Raw genomic sequence first — 17028 nt, forward strand, 5'->3', positions numbered from 1 at the left:
CGTGGGTCAAAGACCTCAAAGTATAAGTAGATACTCTGGAAACATTACAGGAAGAAATAGGAAAAACTCTAGGGCTCCTTGGCACAGGCCCTAATTTTCTTAATAAAGATCCAGAAACACAACAAATCAAAGAAAGGTTGGACAAATGGGATTTCATGAAACTGCAGAGCTTCTGCATGGCAAAGGATAGAGCTAGTAAGATCAATAGAAAGCTCACAGACTGGGAGAAGATCTTCACTAGATAGACAGCAGACAAAGGCCTCATATCTAAAATATACTTACAACTCAAAAAATTAAATCATCCTAAAACAAATCCTCAGAGAAATAACTGCCCCATCAAGAAGTGGGCTAAAAAATTAAAACGAGACTTCTCTGAATAGGAAATAAGAATGGCCAATAGACACATAAAGAAATGCTCAACTTCTCTGGCCATAAAAGAAGTGCAAATCAAAACAACATTGAGATTCTACTTCACCTCAGTTAGAATGGCTAAAATCAAGAACTCTAATAACAACAGATGCTGGAGGGGATGTGGACAGAAGGGAACCTTACTGCATTGTTGGTGGGAGTGTGAACTTGTTCAACCACTTTGGAAAGCAGTATGGAGGTTCCTCAAAAGACTCCACATAGAACTTCCCTATGACCCAGCAATCCAACTTTGGGCATTTACCCAAATGCTTACAAACAAGGCAATATTAAAGGTACCAGAACAACTATGTTTATCACAGCATTATTGACAATAGCTAAGATATGGAACCAACATTGATGCCCCTCAGTAGATAAGAAGGTCAAGAAAATATGAGATATTTATCTATATATATATATCTATCTCTATCTATATAATGGAATTCTATGCTTCCATCAGAAAGACTGACACCGCCCCATTTGTTAGGAAATGGAAAGACTTGGAAAAATCACATTAAGTGAAATAATCCAGTTCCCCAAAATTTAGGTCCCATGGTTTTCCTTATTTACAATAATTAGTATACATATAGGTTAATCTTACCAGGTGAGCTGAAAAGCTCAAAAGCCATGTACATATGACCGTATAAAATAATGCTAAATGAAATGAATCCTGAGATATGGACACAAGAGGTCCGTTTTTATTGTTATTGTTTTAAATGTACCATGTGATTTTATTCTATTTTTTGTTGTTTTCTTTGTATATTTTTCCCCTATGGCATATCCCCTGTTTCACTGTACTTGATTTTGGTTCCCTGCATCTTGTATATATATTTGTCTAATCTAGGAGGGGAAGGGGAATGACAAAACGCTGAAACGCTGACACAGGATGACCTCTTGCAACAAGGATACTCACAGCACAGAAAATTGGAAATGAACTGTACAACTTCGGGTGGGAGGGTGGGGGGTAGGGGAGGAGGAGTGGGGGGTGGAGGAGGGAAGGGATAGCAGGACAACAAGGGAAGGGGTAACATTGATTGACAAGTAATGTGCTCATTGCCTTACTCATGTAGCTCTAGCCCCTCTGTACAACATCTTTACAATACAATGCAATGCAATAAATTCTAACATCTATTGCCCTTGAGCTCTAGCAAGACTTATGTGGGCACTGATATGTAAGTTGTGCTTCAGCCCTACCATCAATCAAGTCGAGAGCATCTCCCTTTCTATCCTGTCTGTAACAGAGGCAGATAATAGACTAAAAGTTCATGCCCACATCCCAACCAGTGATGCTGTGACAGTTCTCTGGGCATTTGATCTTCAGATAATAGCAAGATTCACCAGCTCATACTCTTAACATAATCTTTTTATGAGCAAGGATGTGAAATAGAAAAGCTAATAAAAATGATTTCTCATCTAGTATGGTATGTCATGGAATACTATGTAACCATAAAGAAAACTGAAATCATGTCATTTTTTTTAAAGAATGGAACTGGAGATCCATCATGTTGTGAGAGATAAGACAATCTGAAAAAGTCAAATTTCACATATTTCCCTCATGTGTGGAAACAGGATCAGAAGAATATGCATTGTCTATGGTCATACCACAGGGGAACCTAGTACTTACTCTAAGATGGGGTTTCTTCTAGGATGGGGGCTCTCGCTTTTTCTTAGATTTTTAAATACTTTTTTATTGTGAAAATACTGTACAGAGGGGTTACAATTACATGAGCAAGGTAATGAGCACATATATAGCTTATCAAGCATTGTTGCCTCCTCCTTTGTTTTTCCCCTACTATCCCTTCCCTCCCATCTCCACAACTACACTCCCCCCACCCACCTAAATTGTAAAGTTCATCTTGACCCATTGCAACAATGAGATGTACAAGATGCTATGTTGATAAACAAAATTTCTTAGTTATTTTTGAGGCCCCATTCCAGGTTAGGAGAGGCGTATTTCTGGAATCCAGTGTCATGATTAAAGGAAAACATCCCATGTGTAACCTGCTCACTCAGCCTCTGACCTGGAGCCTCCTCTGGGCTTTCAACCAACTGATTCTGTTCAGATACTGTCACAGTGTTCCAGTGTCCTCCCACTGGACAGAGAGAGCCACACCCCCCTCCCCTACCTCTCTGGAACAGAATACCACAAGGGCATGAGCCTCACGCTCAGGATCTGCTGGTCTAGGTCTTCGTTCCCTCTGCTCTGATCTGTTACAGTTAAAGTGGCCATGTCCTGGTGGCTCACACTTACAATCCTAGCTACACAGGAGGCTGAAATCTGAGGATCTGTTTCAAAGCCAGCCTGGACAGAAGTCCCTATTAGACTCTTATCTCCAATTCACAACTCAAAAACCAGAAGTGGAGCTGTGGCTCAAAGTGATAGAGCAAAAATGCTCAGGGACAGTGCCCAGGCCCTGAGTTCTAACCCCAACCAACAAAAGAAACAACAACAACAACAAAAAAGGGTGGGAACATTTTCTTCAAATATATTTTTTTCTAATCTTTGAGTCTTTTAATCTTTTCAGGAGAAAACATATATTACTTCAAATAGTTATTTGGAAGTGAATATTTTCAAGGTCTCTGTGTTATGTAATATTTTCATCAGTGTTGGCCACCCATACCTTGAGATTGAAGACAGTTTTATTCTGTAAGCTCTTTCTCTCTTTTTTTTTTCTATTTTAAGGTGTTACACAACGGCCTCATTATGGAAATGGAGCATCCAACTGTGGGGAAGATTTCAGTCCCAGGTTTGAAAATCATTTTTATTTTCATTGACACTTTCTATCATTAATTGTCCCATGTGTTGTCTACTATAAATAGCTGATGAGCCCCTGGATAACTCATTAACACATTACCCAAAGATAATTTTGGCTAAAAGGGGAATCCTCATGAATGTATACTGAAGGCCAGTGCCAGTGGCTCACACCTGTAATCTTGGCTACTCAGGAGACTGATATCTAAGGATTGCAGTTCAAAGCCATCCTGAGAATAAAAGTCAGAGAGATTCCATCTCCAATTAATCAGCAAAAAAGCCAGACTGGAGGTGTGGCTCAAGTGGTAGAGAACCCACCATTAGCTATAAAGAATGCATGCCGGGACTGCAGGATATGTCTTACTTCTAAAGAATGTTTCATTACCTCAGTGACAATAATGTTTGTGGTCTTCATTGCATTTTATGCTAAGCAGGTTCTCTATCCTTTGAGCTATGACTCCAGTCCTTTGAGTTCTAGTCATTTTTTTTTTGAGATATGGTCTCACTTTATCCCCAGCAGAGCCTGAACCAAACCCCTCTACTATAAGATTCTCTCATAGCTGGAGTGACAGGGATTTACCACCACACCCAAGTTTTTTGTTGAGAGATTCAGTCTTGCTAAGTTTATTTATTTATTTATTCATTGCCTCGGCTGGCCTCAAATTGCAATCCTCCTTCTCGCCGCTTCCCAAGTAACTCCTATTGCAGGCATGGGAGCTTTGCAGAGCAGTGGAAATTCTTAGGCTGTGTGTAGAGTGCACCCTTTAGAAATGTTTAAATCCACTTTTATGAACAGATCCATGGAAATTACCAGAAAGTGATTTATTTCACTTGTTTCCTTTGTTTACAGTTTAAGCCTATACAAGAAATGGTGTGGGGGGTGGGGGGGTGGCACCTGGTTTCTGGCATCAGGACAAATCTTCATACTTTTTTACCTTGCCCTGTTCCTTTTCTTTTCTTCCCTTGAGTTAGAGAAATTAGATGTTTCTGAAATCACATACTCTCCAAGTACAGTTAAATTTCTATAATGGATAGCAGCCATGGAGAAAGCTGTCACAGATCCCACTGGGGGAAGGAGGGAAGAAAAATTTAGAATGACCAAAGTTTCAGCTGGGATCTGAAAGTTCAAGTCTGCTAGAATGCGAAGTAAAACCAACTGGAAACTAAAAGGTGAAGGAAGTGATTTCTGCCTTCGAGAAAGACCTTACAGAGGGCAACAGGAAAAGCGTGTAAAGTTTTCACGTTGTGCGTGCAACGCCATCGATCTTCTAGAAAGAGCATAGCCCTGGTGGGATCAGTTAAAGCTGCGGAAAAGAAGAAGGAGCTGAAAGGAAGGGACCGGAGTCTGTCAACAGAGTGAGAGATGCTGGCAGGGAGGTGAACTTTCAAACACACTAGTTGGGGTGCTTTCCTGAATCTTTCATCATCATGATTATTGTTAATTAATTTTTACCACGATGAACCCTAAGCAATAGCAAGATAAGCAATGAATGTGAAATGAATCGGCACGTGCGATCTCTGGTGATGGACAGTAAGGGCTGTAGCCTTCCCTGGCCAGTCCAGGGCCTTTCCACCACTGTTCCCATTCAGTGGGGGAAGACTTGCACTGCCACACAGAGCGGTGTGCGTTCCGTCTCTGGGAATGTCTTCCGTCCACACCAGTGCAGCCAAGTTACTGTCACTGTCTTGGCTTAGGGATTTCCCTCAGCTGTGCTTATCTGGGGCTTGAGGAAGGGAATATTTTGTGAGACCTGGGCTTTCACGCTCAGGGAATTCATGTGCTGTTAGTTGGGACCAGGAAAGCTGCCAAGATGTCAGATGTTCCTCTGCAACGTGTCACCCAGCAGATCTTAATGGGTTCCTGATCATTAGTGAATTTGTCTAACAGACAAGGCACCTTCATGCGGACCAGCCCTGAGTTATCGACCGGATTCCTGGGGTGTGGACTAAGTGTCCAGTGAGAACAATTGATGCATGTACTACCCAGTTGTCCTGGATAAACCTTGAACTAGACGAGTTCACAGTATTTTCACCTATCAGTGTAAGGACTGAGCCCTGAGCAGGTTTGCAAGCAGTTTGAAGTAATCTAACTAGATCATTGAATGCCAAACCACATATACAAATCAAAACAAAAGCAAATAAAAAGAACCAGGAAAAGTGGATGCCTCTGTGATAGCAAAATATTTCTTTTTTGTTTGTTTTCGTTATCTGGATAGGTGGAGAGGAAATTTCCCGGGGTTGGTGTTTAAATCCTTGTTATGTAAACGGCAGCCATTTTCCACTGGTTACCCAGAGAAATCTTACTATTATTTTTTTTCCTTCCTCAGAGTTATGCACTGAATTTCTGGGAATAAAGTAATTAAATGTAATTAGACATGTAAACTAATTTCAGGAGTCAAAACAGACATCATGTAATCGTTAAATACAAAAGTCTTAAATATTATATCCCACTCTGGACTTTCATCTTAAGGAGTTCAGTTGGATAATAAAGAAGTTATGTCATCTTTTCGTCCAAGTGGCTTTGGCCAGAGGGGAGTGGCTTGACTTCATGCTTGAGTTTATTTAGGGTCGGTGAGCAAGTCATTTTTAATCCTCACTGAAGGAAGTATTTTCTTCCAGCGTTGAAAAGAAGGAACTCCGTTGCAGGAAGAGATCACAATTGGAGGATGGGATATGGTGGCTCACGCCACTAATCCTAGGTCAGGACTTCCATGATTTTAGGATAGCCTGTGTAAAAAGTTAGTGAAACTCCATGTCACCAATAAGCTAGATTTGGTAGCACATGCCAGAGATTCCAGCTATGCAGGAGGCTATAGGTTGGATTTCCTAGGCAAAAATGTAAGATCTTCCCTAAATAACTCAATACAAGCCAAGGAAGGCTTGAGTGGGGTTTGTCTGCTCAGCTTGGACTATGCTGCCTCCTGTGCATTCATTCTGGACAAATCATAATGAAGTCCTGTGTGCTGTCATCATTTTTTTTAATCTAGCTATGGAATTACACACCATGAGTTTCTAGCTTCATCCTTTGAGTACTATTAAGACAGTACATAGCTGGGGAGGCCTGCAGGAGCTCCCAGATGCTTCCTCCGTGCTCCCTTTGTCTAGACCTGATGTAAGTCACAGAGGGCTGTGTGGATTTCACACTGGGCAGTCCATCAGTCGTACTCCTCAGAGCCCTGTATATTTTCGAAGTGTTGTTAGAAACTCTATATCTGCTGGTTATTTCCACAAACTATACAAAAACTGTGTGTGTGTGTGTGTGTGTGTGTGTGTGTGTGTGTGTGTGTGTGTGTGTGTGTGTGTGTGTGTGTATGAGAGAGAGAGAGACAGACAGACAGAGACAGAGAGAGAGACGTCAGTGTTAGGGGCTTAAACTCAGTGCCTAGGAATTGTCCCTTAGATTTTTTTGCTCAAGACTACCCATCTACCACTTTAGCTACAGCTCCACTTTGGGCTTTTAGATGGTTAACTGGAGATAAGAGTGGCAGATTTTTTTTTGTCTGAGCTTAAAACTGAGAATCTTCAGATCTCAACCTCCTAAATAGCTAGGATTGCAAGCTTGAGCCACCAACACCGGCTAAAACCTACACTTTTGTAGCTAAAACCTACATTGTGTAAATCAGTTTTAATGGCATCATTGTGTGGAATATTCAAATATGAAAGAACAGAATGTGAGCAGCCATCTGCTGAGTATTTATCTCTATTTGAGCATTTTGCGTATACAGTTTGTTTTATCTCCTGGATAATTCAGTAAGCCTTAAGCAATTAGCTCCATTTTAGAGATGAGGAGGAAATTGAGACTTGTTGAAGGTCACTATAACTGTCAAACCCTTGAGTAGAGATTTGACCCCACGTTCCTGCGTCTCTGAAGTCTAACCTCTTTCTAGCCAGAAAAGAAAAGTTGAACCCATTACTGAGTTTTTTTTTTTATTTGGTCTATAACTTAAAGCAGCTGAATGTATTTTAAGTGTTTTCAACGTCAATGAAAATGTTTTATCTTAGACTAATATTGAAATAATGTTTAAATTTCAAGAACGTTGGTTGAGATTGAGTCTACCTTCTTTTACAATTAAGTTTGTGTTTCACAAAATGTTTAATTGTGTTGCTATTTCTTGAAAAAATCAGAAGATGTATTGTTAGGCCATTCTGCTATTCTCAAGAGCATGTAAGTGTAAATGCACCAAAGCATGTGGATTACATTTCGCACAAGTTGTAGCGTTTTCACACATTAACAGAAATGCGGTTTGGAAGGGGAAAACAAGAGAAATGTTTGGGATCTCTATGCAGATTTCAATCATCAAAAAACCCAACATGTTAAAGCTACTAGCCAGTTTTACCCTAGCTCTTTGTCTTTTTAGTGATTTGCCTGTGGCCTGAAGGCTGTCTAAGCTAGTTTCTACTTGTTTGCTTGGAGTTGCTTTTATTTTCAAGTTAGATTTCTCTTCAGCAATTGCTCCCAATGCTTTCTTGGTAAAGGGAAAGTAAAGATGGTTTCCCTCAGGCCCTCATCCTAAGCATATGTTTGACAGTATGGAGTTTTAAAATAAAATAGTGACAAATAATTGGATGCTTCCATTTTATATACCGTACCTAGAGTGGTCAAAGACACAGGAAGTAACTGTATCCTTAAAACAACTAAAGCAATGCATATGATGTTGGGCACATTTGTTTTACAAATGATTAGTGAAAAATTTAATTTGCTAATGTCCACCTTTATATGCACATGTTATCTCATACATAAATGATGTCCATACAAGACTGGGTGGAATGGAGTGAGTATGGGCTCAGTTAGAAAGAGACCTGAAATCGAAACTGGCTTTGCAATCTCTATAGGTGAAAATAATGGACATTTCAACTAATCACCTAATCTGTCTTCATGGCATCTTTCTTATTTTGTCTTCATCTTTATTGAAGATCCAGTACTTACCTCATTGCAACTTGTAATAATTAAATAGCAACAGATAGATGACCACTCCTTAGCACATAGAGGAATAAGAGAAAGCATGTGATAGATAATCAATAAACTTTTTATAGCACCTACAGTAGCCAGAAGTCTTAACTAATTAAAAAAAAAACCCCTAGCTCCATTATTCATTGTCAACCAATAAACATGAAAATAAGCAGGCCTGTTTTTCCAAGAAATACATGGCCTCCAAAGTAGAAATCATTTGTTTATTTAATTAATATGTATGTAGTATTTACAATGGTTAAGTGCTGCTGATAAGCAGCTCAGCCTAATGAGACATGTGATTATGATCATATGATCACATGATCAAATGAAATAGAATCAGGGCAGAGAGATCCTGCGGCTGTCACAGTGCTCTCTCTCTGTCTTTCTGTGTCTCCATCTGTGTTGCCTTCCTGTCTCTCTGTCTTTCCCTCTGTCTTTCTCTCTGCTTGTATGTGTGTGCATGTGTGTATGTGAGAGAGAGAGAGAGAAAGTGTGTGTGTGCGCACGTACGCGTGCAAGTGAACTGGCCCCTTTATCTGTTTCTAAATCTTGGATAAATATTTTGTGCATAGTCAGTGGAGACATAGCAGTATGGAAATCTTCTTTTCCCAAACGTTTATTCTCTGACTGATCGTGCTGGTGAGAATTGTTAATTCCTAGGTCATACATGAGACTATTAACATTGTGTTTTAGAGCTTTTAGAGGATGATATAGTCCAGCTTGCCAAAAGCTGTTTTCCCTGACCCTCCTATCCCTCTCTTGTCTTTTCTCTTCTTATACTTTTCCTTTATTTTTGTGCAGGTCCTGGGGCTTAAACTCAGGGTCTAGGTGCTGTCCCTGAGCTTTTTTTGCACAAGGCTAGCATGCACCACAGCTCTACTTCCAGCTCTTTGATCTCTAATTAAGAGGAGTGGCTTGGACCTGTGATCTTCAGATCTCAGCCTCTTAAGTAGCCCACAGTGTCTTGAAACATCAAAAGTTTTCCCCCAGAGAAATGACTGAGATGTTCACTAACTTCAGGAAAACTGCACTGAACAAAGGCCAGTAACTGCCCTTTGTCTCGGCCTGCCTCAGAACCTTTGGTATTCTAGTAGAATGTGTGTTAGTCTCTAGGAGATGCTGGGTTTTGACAGCAGTGCTCTCCCACTTGGCGCTCACAGGAAGACCCCGAGAATCAGAGCCTGTGCCTCACCCCACTGGCAACATGGGCCTCTTGGAGCCACATAAGACAAGTGGTAATGGTCATTTACTGGAGCAATTGGCTAGTTTATGCTAACAATGGGAGAGAAAAAGCCTAATAAAACAGACTGCCCTTCAAGGGCCAGAATCTTCTCTTGCTTTTGAAGCTCAAGGGACCAAGGACCTAAAGGAAGATTCAAAGGAGGTTCTTTCTTTCAAAAGGGCTAAACATTAGTGAATTCTTAGCAGGGGAGAGGGTCAGCCTCGGGGAGCCCCTATGCCTGAGGCATGGGGAATATGGGGTGGTCACTAATGCTTTCCTTCCAGCTCAGCCCCCTTCAGTGAGAGAGACTGGTTTACAATGAAAAGCATTAATGACAGAAATAGACTGAGGGCAAAGCTGAAGTGCAGATCAGGAATAGCTCACATGGTGATGCTCTTGCCATAAAAAAAAAAAAAGAAAAGAAAACCTGCCCTGGGATCTAAAGAAATCACTCAAGAAGAAAGTAAAGGCGTTCTCTTCATTGAGCTTTAGTCAAACGACACTAGGAGAATTCTGCACAATTATTTCTACTCCCATTTCAGAAATGGAGCTGATTAAGTGGAAGGTGGAATGCAACTTTCAAAATGTGACGAGGAAGACGGGGTGATGAAGGGGTAGCGTTTAAGTGGTAGAGAAATTAAGATATACGACTGAATTGCAATGGAGTTGGATATTCGTGAGCTGCCTATAAATATCCAATTAATTGCTTAATGGGGCAAATGAGAAAAAATGGGCCTTTACCACCAGAAAGGAAACTTACACGTTTATTAGGGAAAAGGTGTTTGACGGGGAGGGTGATTTTACTGTCTTATGGGAGAATTGGTTCCATTATCTTCCTTGTGCTATCTTAGTGTTAACCCAGAATTATTTTTTAAGTCATGCAAACATTTTTGTGTGTTTATTCACTGTAGAATTTGTTGAATAGGGAAGCATGTTTAATTTGCCATAAGATATTGAGGAGTGGGTGATATAATATACAAAGTACCTTCTCTCCCCCTGCCTGTTGATAGCCATATTGTGGACAAATCGAATCAGGAAATAGATGTGTTGTGTTACAGTGAGGAGTAATGTAAAGCACAGTCAGGGCCTTACCTTAGGACCAGTTAATCAAAGAAGTTAACGCTTAACTCTGACTATGCCTGAGAGCTTTACGAATCCAATACCTAATCATCATATCAACTCATATTGAGAGGCATTATTGTTTCCATTTTACAGATGAGCACACTGAGCCTCTGAGAAATCAAAGTCAGATGACTAGTGAGTGAAGGGGAGAGCTAGAGTCTGCATCCAAGTTTGTTACCAAAAAAAAAAAAAAAAAAGATTTCTACCCTCTGACTGTGGTGCTCTGCTGCCTCCTGAAGGCCTTTCTGATGACCATTTCTATAAACCATAGGCCAAAAGCTGTGGTCTAGAAGTCACCCTGGAGAGTGACATGGCTCGCTTGTGTATGAGCAGAGGGCTGAGTTCTACCCATGCTGTCCACACTAAACCAGACATCTATGGGCTCCTGGCTGGCCTGGGTTGTGTTAGAATTAAAGAGACACAAGATTGGAAGGCAAGGTCTTCAGCTCCACTGCCCCCAGCTCTCAGAACCGGACTATGGAGGAGCATGGGCCCATTTCAGACATACCATCCAGATTAGATTTGGGACTTTCTCTTTGTGATTTTTTTCCCCATGCCTTTGGGTCTTTATGGATTTCAGCTCTGGTTTCACACAAACAGAAGGATTCCTCCTTTCCCAACCCTTCGTCAGTGGTGGCATTGTGGAAACATCTCAGGAAAAAGAGGGAGCTAGCTTTAAAGACCTTCCATTCCAGCTGCATGCATTTGTGAAAGTGTCAGCTTACCCAGTCCCCACCAAGTAGGCCTGAGCAAAGCAGCCTCCACTGCCTGGCAGGGCCTCTGGCAGCGAGGGACACCACGCCAGCAAGGCCTGCTTATAAGAGGAAAAGAAAATAGGACATTCCTCCCAAAGTGTCGCTCTGCATTAGTGAGTTGTGCAAGGAAGTTAGGAAATCTGTATATATATATATATATATATATATATATATATATATATGTAGATATGTGTATATCTGTACATATATATAATGTATATATAATTTCAATCAAAAGCTTCCAAATTATAAGCGTAGAAATGACTGATAGCTCAAATTCCAACTAGTCTCTATTACACGCCTTCTCCCAGCTTACCACCAAGGCATATTTTCCCCAAAGGGAGGGACAGAATGTAGACAGAAAAAAAAAGTACACTTTTGTGACCCTTTTGTGTTCATGGGACATTCAGATAAACGGCCCCTCAGTGTAACTCTTAGCTCATGCTCCTTTTTTTAAGTGGTCAGAGGTGAGCGGGTCTTACACAGTCAGGGAGGGATTTCCCATCAGAGGAATTCAATTCCATTGCAGAACCTTAGCAGGAGTGGTGATGCTCTCTTTCTCTTGCTTGACTATCTTCACAATGATTTCTTCTTTTCTTAAAAATTATATGTATAACATATTAATAATGATGGAGAAATCACATCTGATAGCGAGGTTGGAAAAAAAAAGGAAGCCATTCTTCCTGAATCATTCCAGAGAGAAGAATGGAGTAGATTATGAAACAAGTAATACAAACTTGAAGGTTTGTTTTCTTGTTTATTTTTGTGTCTGTATAGGAATTGAACTCAGGGCCTCATGGTCTTGCTTGGCTTTTGTGCTCAAGGATGACACTATACCATCTGAATCACACCTCCATTTCCAGCTTTTTCCTGGTGAATTGGATATAAGGTTGTCATATTCCTTTACCTGCGCTGGCTTTGAACCAGGATTCTTAGATCCCAACCTCCTGGAGTTGCTAGAATTACAAACATGACCCTCTGGCCCTTCGCTTCTCATTTCTTAGTACAACATGGCAGCTAGAGTTTGGCTAGAGGACTAGAGGAAAACTCAAAAGATGAAAACAGGAGCAAACACCCCTTTTGGAAATGCTCTTGAAAATTGTTGAATTATACCCTTACTCATACATATTAACCAATAACTAGACACTTGGAAGGAGCTCACAAGTATGCTTTAATCTTGGAGATGCGGCAGCAGATGCTCTGTTTCTGCAGAAGAAGAGAAGGGAAATGGGTAGACAGCTCACCATGTCTGTCACCACCTCATGTAAAACTCATTTGACACTTATTCTTGTTCTGAGAAGAATTTCCTAATTCTCAAGTACATTGGGTTGTTCTTTGTTCTGAAATGATTTGTGAACCAGAAACTGCACTGTGTCAAATGTCTATGGAGAGTGTCATGTTCCTGTTTTGTTTTTATTTTTGATAGAGTTTCATGTTTGGGTTTATGAGTATGTCTTTATATTACTGTGGGATCATCCTACATCCATTGTGACAGAACTTATTCTTGGATGGGCTGATCCTTTATAAATGTTTTTCTTTACTCAATGGAACGCTAGATAAAATGACTTACTATAATATTCCCTAGCTTCTTAATTGGCATGGATTTGTCAAAATCAAAGTTTTTCTGGCTGTATCACCATTAAGAATGTTCCTAATTTTTATTATTTTTATAAGAGGCAAGTGAGCCGAGTTATCTTTTTCCTGTAAGTTTTAATGTAGCATCTTAAAATATCACGTTTTTCATTGAATTATCTTGTTCAGTCCCTCTGTTTCACATAGGATGTATTGCTTCCAACCTGTTGGCATAGCAATTCAAATGGTTAATGAAAGCAAATTGCACTTGCTATGAGTGATAAGTAGCTCTCAGACAGGAAATCCTTGGGTTTTTATGACATCACCTTGCCTGTGGAGATGTACTTTTTTTTTCCTGTGTGTTTTTTGTCTGTGTTTCCTGCAGTTGAATGTGTAGAATGGTTGACCTCTGGATAAGTACGGTGTTTTCTGTCATTCCATGAAAATTAGCGTGGAAAATTAAGGTGTGCACCCCCATGGAGGAAGGTGAGGTCAAGTAATTCATTTCTAAAGCTGTGGAGTCATAAAGAGTCACATCAGGGCGCAGGACTAGTATTAACCCATGAAACTGCTCCCCGAGGGGCGCTCACTTCCTAGGTCAACTTAATACTCCACAGAGCTGGTGTAGCCTTCCAAATACTTGCTTGCTGAATGAAACAGGAAATCAGCGAAAATGGATGCTATAAATCTGTTTTGCACAGAAATGTGTTGAACAACTTTTAGGGAGAGCAAATATATGACACTGGATTTTAGCTTTCTATAGTATTGCCTAATTCATCTGGGAACCAAAGCTTTCTTCTCTTGTACTCTTTTCTTTCCCTAATTTAAGGCTCATCAAGGCTTGGTAATCATGTGATTATTTCAGAGTTTGGAAAGTCAATTTCTCTCTCCCTCCCTCCATCTCTCCCTCCCTCCCTCCCTCCCTCCCTCCCTTCCTCCCTTCCTTCCTTCCTTCCTTCCTTCCTTCCTTCCTTCCTTTCCTTTCCTTCCTTCCTTTTCTTTTTTCTTTCTCTCCTTCTTTCTTTTTTTGAAGTAATGGTGTTTGCACTCTTGACTTTGTATTTACTAGACAGGTCCTTTACCATTTAAACTATACCTCCAGCTCTGTTGCTGCTGTGGTTAATTTTTAGGTAGGTATTTTTTCCTCCTTAACCATGCAGAACTGTGGTCTTCCTTTCAAAGCTTCATGCCATAGCTGAGATGACCTCTGCATACCACCACACTCAGCATTAGGCTGAGATGGAATCTCATTAACTTTTTGCCCAGGCTGGCTTGAAACCTCAATCCTGCTCTTAAGCTAGGGATACTGGTATGAGCCACTGGCACCTGGCTCTTTTCTTCTTTCTTTCTTTCCTTCCTTCCTTCCTTTTTTTTGTCAGTTGTGGGGGCTGAACTCTGGGCCTGGGCACTGTCCCTCAACTCTTCAGTTCAAGGGTAGCCCTGTACCACTAGAGCCACAGTGCCACTTCTGGCTTGTTCTGTTTATGTGGTGCTGAGGAATCGAACCCAGGGCCTCATGCATGTGAGGCAAGCACTCTACCACTGAGCCACCATCCCAGCCCCTTTTCTTTTTTTTAATAAAGGGATAAATCACAATCTTTCTAAGAGTCCCATAGGAGACCATCAATAACCCGAGGGCTTTCACTAGATAATTACAATGATTTATAGTCTCTTACTTTTCCAAGTAGCAAGAGACAATAAAACTAAACTATTTTATCTCATTTATGTAAAAAAGAAGTTAGTAGGCACCCCGTATCTGTTACTTTCAGACATAGATGTTCTTAATTAGCTCCGAAAAGTTCCCACATCCCTGGATCCCAAGAATGAATTTGCCATGTTCTCATTGTGCATGGTGAAGATTGGGGACTTTGATGACTGTGTAAAAGTTTTGTTGCATTTTGATTTCCAAACTCCCCAGTGGCTCCAGTGGACCAGGGCTTATATCTTGTTAAAATGCAATTACCTTTGCTAAAAGCGTTATTTCTGGTATTGATATTTGTGTACACATTTTATAAAGCCCTCAAAACACTTATGAGTTTTGATAACATATTGTCTTATTCCACAAGTTTGATTTTGTATGTAAGTATGTATTTTTGAGGTGGTCCTGGGGCTTGAACCCAGGGCCTGAGTGCTGTCCTTGAACTTTTGTACTAAGGCCAGTGATCTACCACTTGAGCCATACCTTCCAGTTTTTTTTGTGATTAATTAGAAATAAAAGTTTTTGTTTAATGGACTTTGCTGCCAGGCTGGCTTTGAACTGTGATCCACAGATCTGAGCTTCCTGACAAGAATTACAGGTGGCTGGGAGACACTGACGCCCAACAAGTCTCATATTTTAATTTATAAAAAAAAAAATGACTGCAACAGGGAACTGGGAAGGTGGCTCAGTGATAGAGCGCTTGCCTTGCATGCATGAGGCCCTGGGTTCGATTCCTCAGCACCACATAAGCAGAAACAGTCAGAAGTGGGACTGTGGCTCAAGTGGTAGAACACTAATCTTGAGCTGAAGAGCTGCGGGACAGCGCCCAGGCCCAGAGTTCAGGCCCTATGACTGACAAAAAAATAATAATAAAAAATTAAAAAAAGACATAGTAGCCAAAAATCCCTGGGAATTTGTTCGGAATATCAAGAAATAATGGATCTTGAGTTTCTGTGGCCACTAGTGTTATCCCATGAACAACATTTGGCTGATAATAAAAAGGCATTGGGGGGAAGTTAAATGAAATGATCCACACCTTTTTTAACAACAACAACAATAATAATATGACAACAAATTCTAAATGGGACAGAATACTTATTGTTGCATACGACATATTTCCCAGTAGCATTCACATGCATGCATGTGTGTGTGTGTGTGTATGTGTGTGTGTGTGTGTGTGTGTGTGTGTGTGTGGTACTGACATTGAACTAACCTCACACTTGCCGAGTTGGCCCTGCCTTGAACCAGTGATTCTTAAGCTTCAGTCCCTGGAGTAGCTGGGATTATAGGATGTGCCACTACCCCAGGGCTCGTGATTTCCTTGGGAGACCACTGACCAAACTTTTCAACTGTAGTATTATTTGGGATTGTTTCTTCAAAGAAGAACCAAAGTAACAACTCTATTTGAGAACCCTAAAGTTGCCTGAATATCTCTGAAGATTTTGAAAATGAAATCTATTTAACTAGTAAGGTAGATGTACTAAAAGAAAGAGTATTGAGGCCAGCATATTTGAATGAGAGTAAGTTGTGCTCAGAATGAGTGGAGTGTCTTGACCCAATCACATCTCATGATTTACGAGTCAATGTATTTTATTTCTCAACTCAGCATTGACTTGCACAAGGAGGTCCTTGTCAGGATGTGGATCCCCAGTTTTTCTATTGGAAATGCATATATGGACATTTCCAGTTCAAATGCTAAGAGATCTATCTGCAATGAACAGTTAACTTGCACTTTGTCAGACACTTTGCCAGTGTCTGACATAGACTTTAAAGCTATCTTTCCATCTGCCAGGTAGGCATTTTTTCCTCTCGATTTCACAGGTAGTGAAATCAAGGTTTAGAATTACTTGTTTGAAGAATTGAGGTCCCACAGCTGCGAAGAGGCAGAGCCAGGGTTCCAGCTGATGTGTGTCTCATCTGAAAATCCAGGCTCTGGCTTCGCCTCTTCATGGGAGAGAACCGGGTCTGCCTTTAAGTGGCCCTGCTTTACTCCTTTCAAAGGTCCAGTCCAGGATAGTAAACTGTCTCTGGCTGAAGTGTAAAGTAAGAGGATTATTCCTGCACTTCATCTCCTTCCACGGACATATAAATAAGTCAGTACAGGTGCAACCTCCCAAGTTCATTTAAAGAAGCAGCAATGTAAAATCAGGTCAGCACACAAAGTCAGAAGGAGGCGCTCCACACATGGGTTGAACACAGACACCTCCAGAATGGTCCAGCTGTTGGAATTATTTGCATTTCACTTCCTGTGCCCATGGTTTCTGTTTTGTTCAGTGGAGACATAGTGTCTTCCCATTGCTTCTCATCTGAGCGTGTTCCCATGGTGCCTACCATCCCTGTGTCCTTCCCTAACTCCAGCTGAGCAACCTTGAGGTTAGGTCTCTGTTCTTCCACTGGGAAGGTCTCCAGGGGTCCAGGTGCTAGAGGATTGAATCAAGTCAGTTCCCGATCAACTGTTCCATTTGTGTTATTTTATTTTCAATTGATGCATAATCATTATATGTCTTGAAAGAAGTACAGTGTAATATTTGAATACCTGTATATGATGTA

The 17028-nt window shown here is 40.8% G+C and overlaps 1 protein-coding gene across 1 annotated transcript in view; it reads left to right on the forward strand.

The window, feature by feature from the left end:
• Positions 1-17028, forward strand: part of Sugct (succinyl-CoA:glutarate-CoA transferase) — a 637858-nt gene that overhangs the window by 545200 nt on the left and 75630 nt on the right. Inside the window, exon 12 of the mRNA XM_013033004.1 lies at positions 3089-3152. Coding sequence (XP_012888458.1) covers positions 3089-3152 — 64 coding nt within the window. The remainder of the gene's footprint in view (positions 1-3088; positions 3153-17028) is intronic.

The sequence above is a fragment of the Dipodomys ordii genome, unplaced genomic scaffold (assembly GCF_000151885.1).
Source record: "Dipodomys ordii isolate 6190 unplaced genomic scaffold, Dord_2.0 Scaffold161, whole genome shotgun sequence".
NCBI lineage: Eukaryota > Metazoa > Chordata > Mammalia > Rodentia > Heteromyidae > Dipodomys > Dipodomys ordii.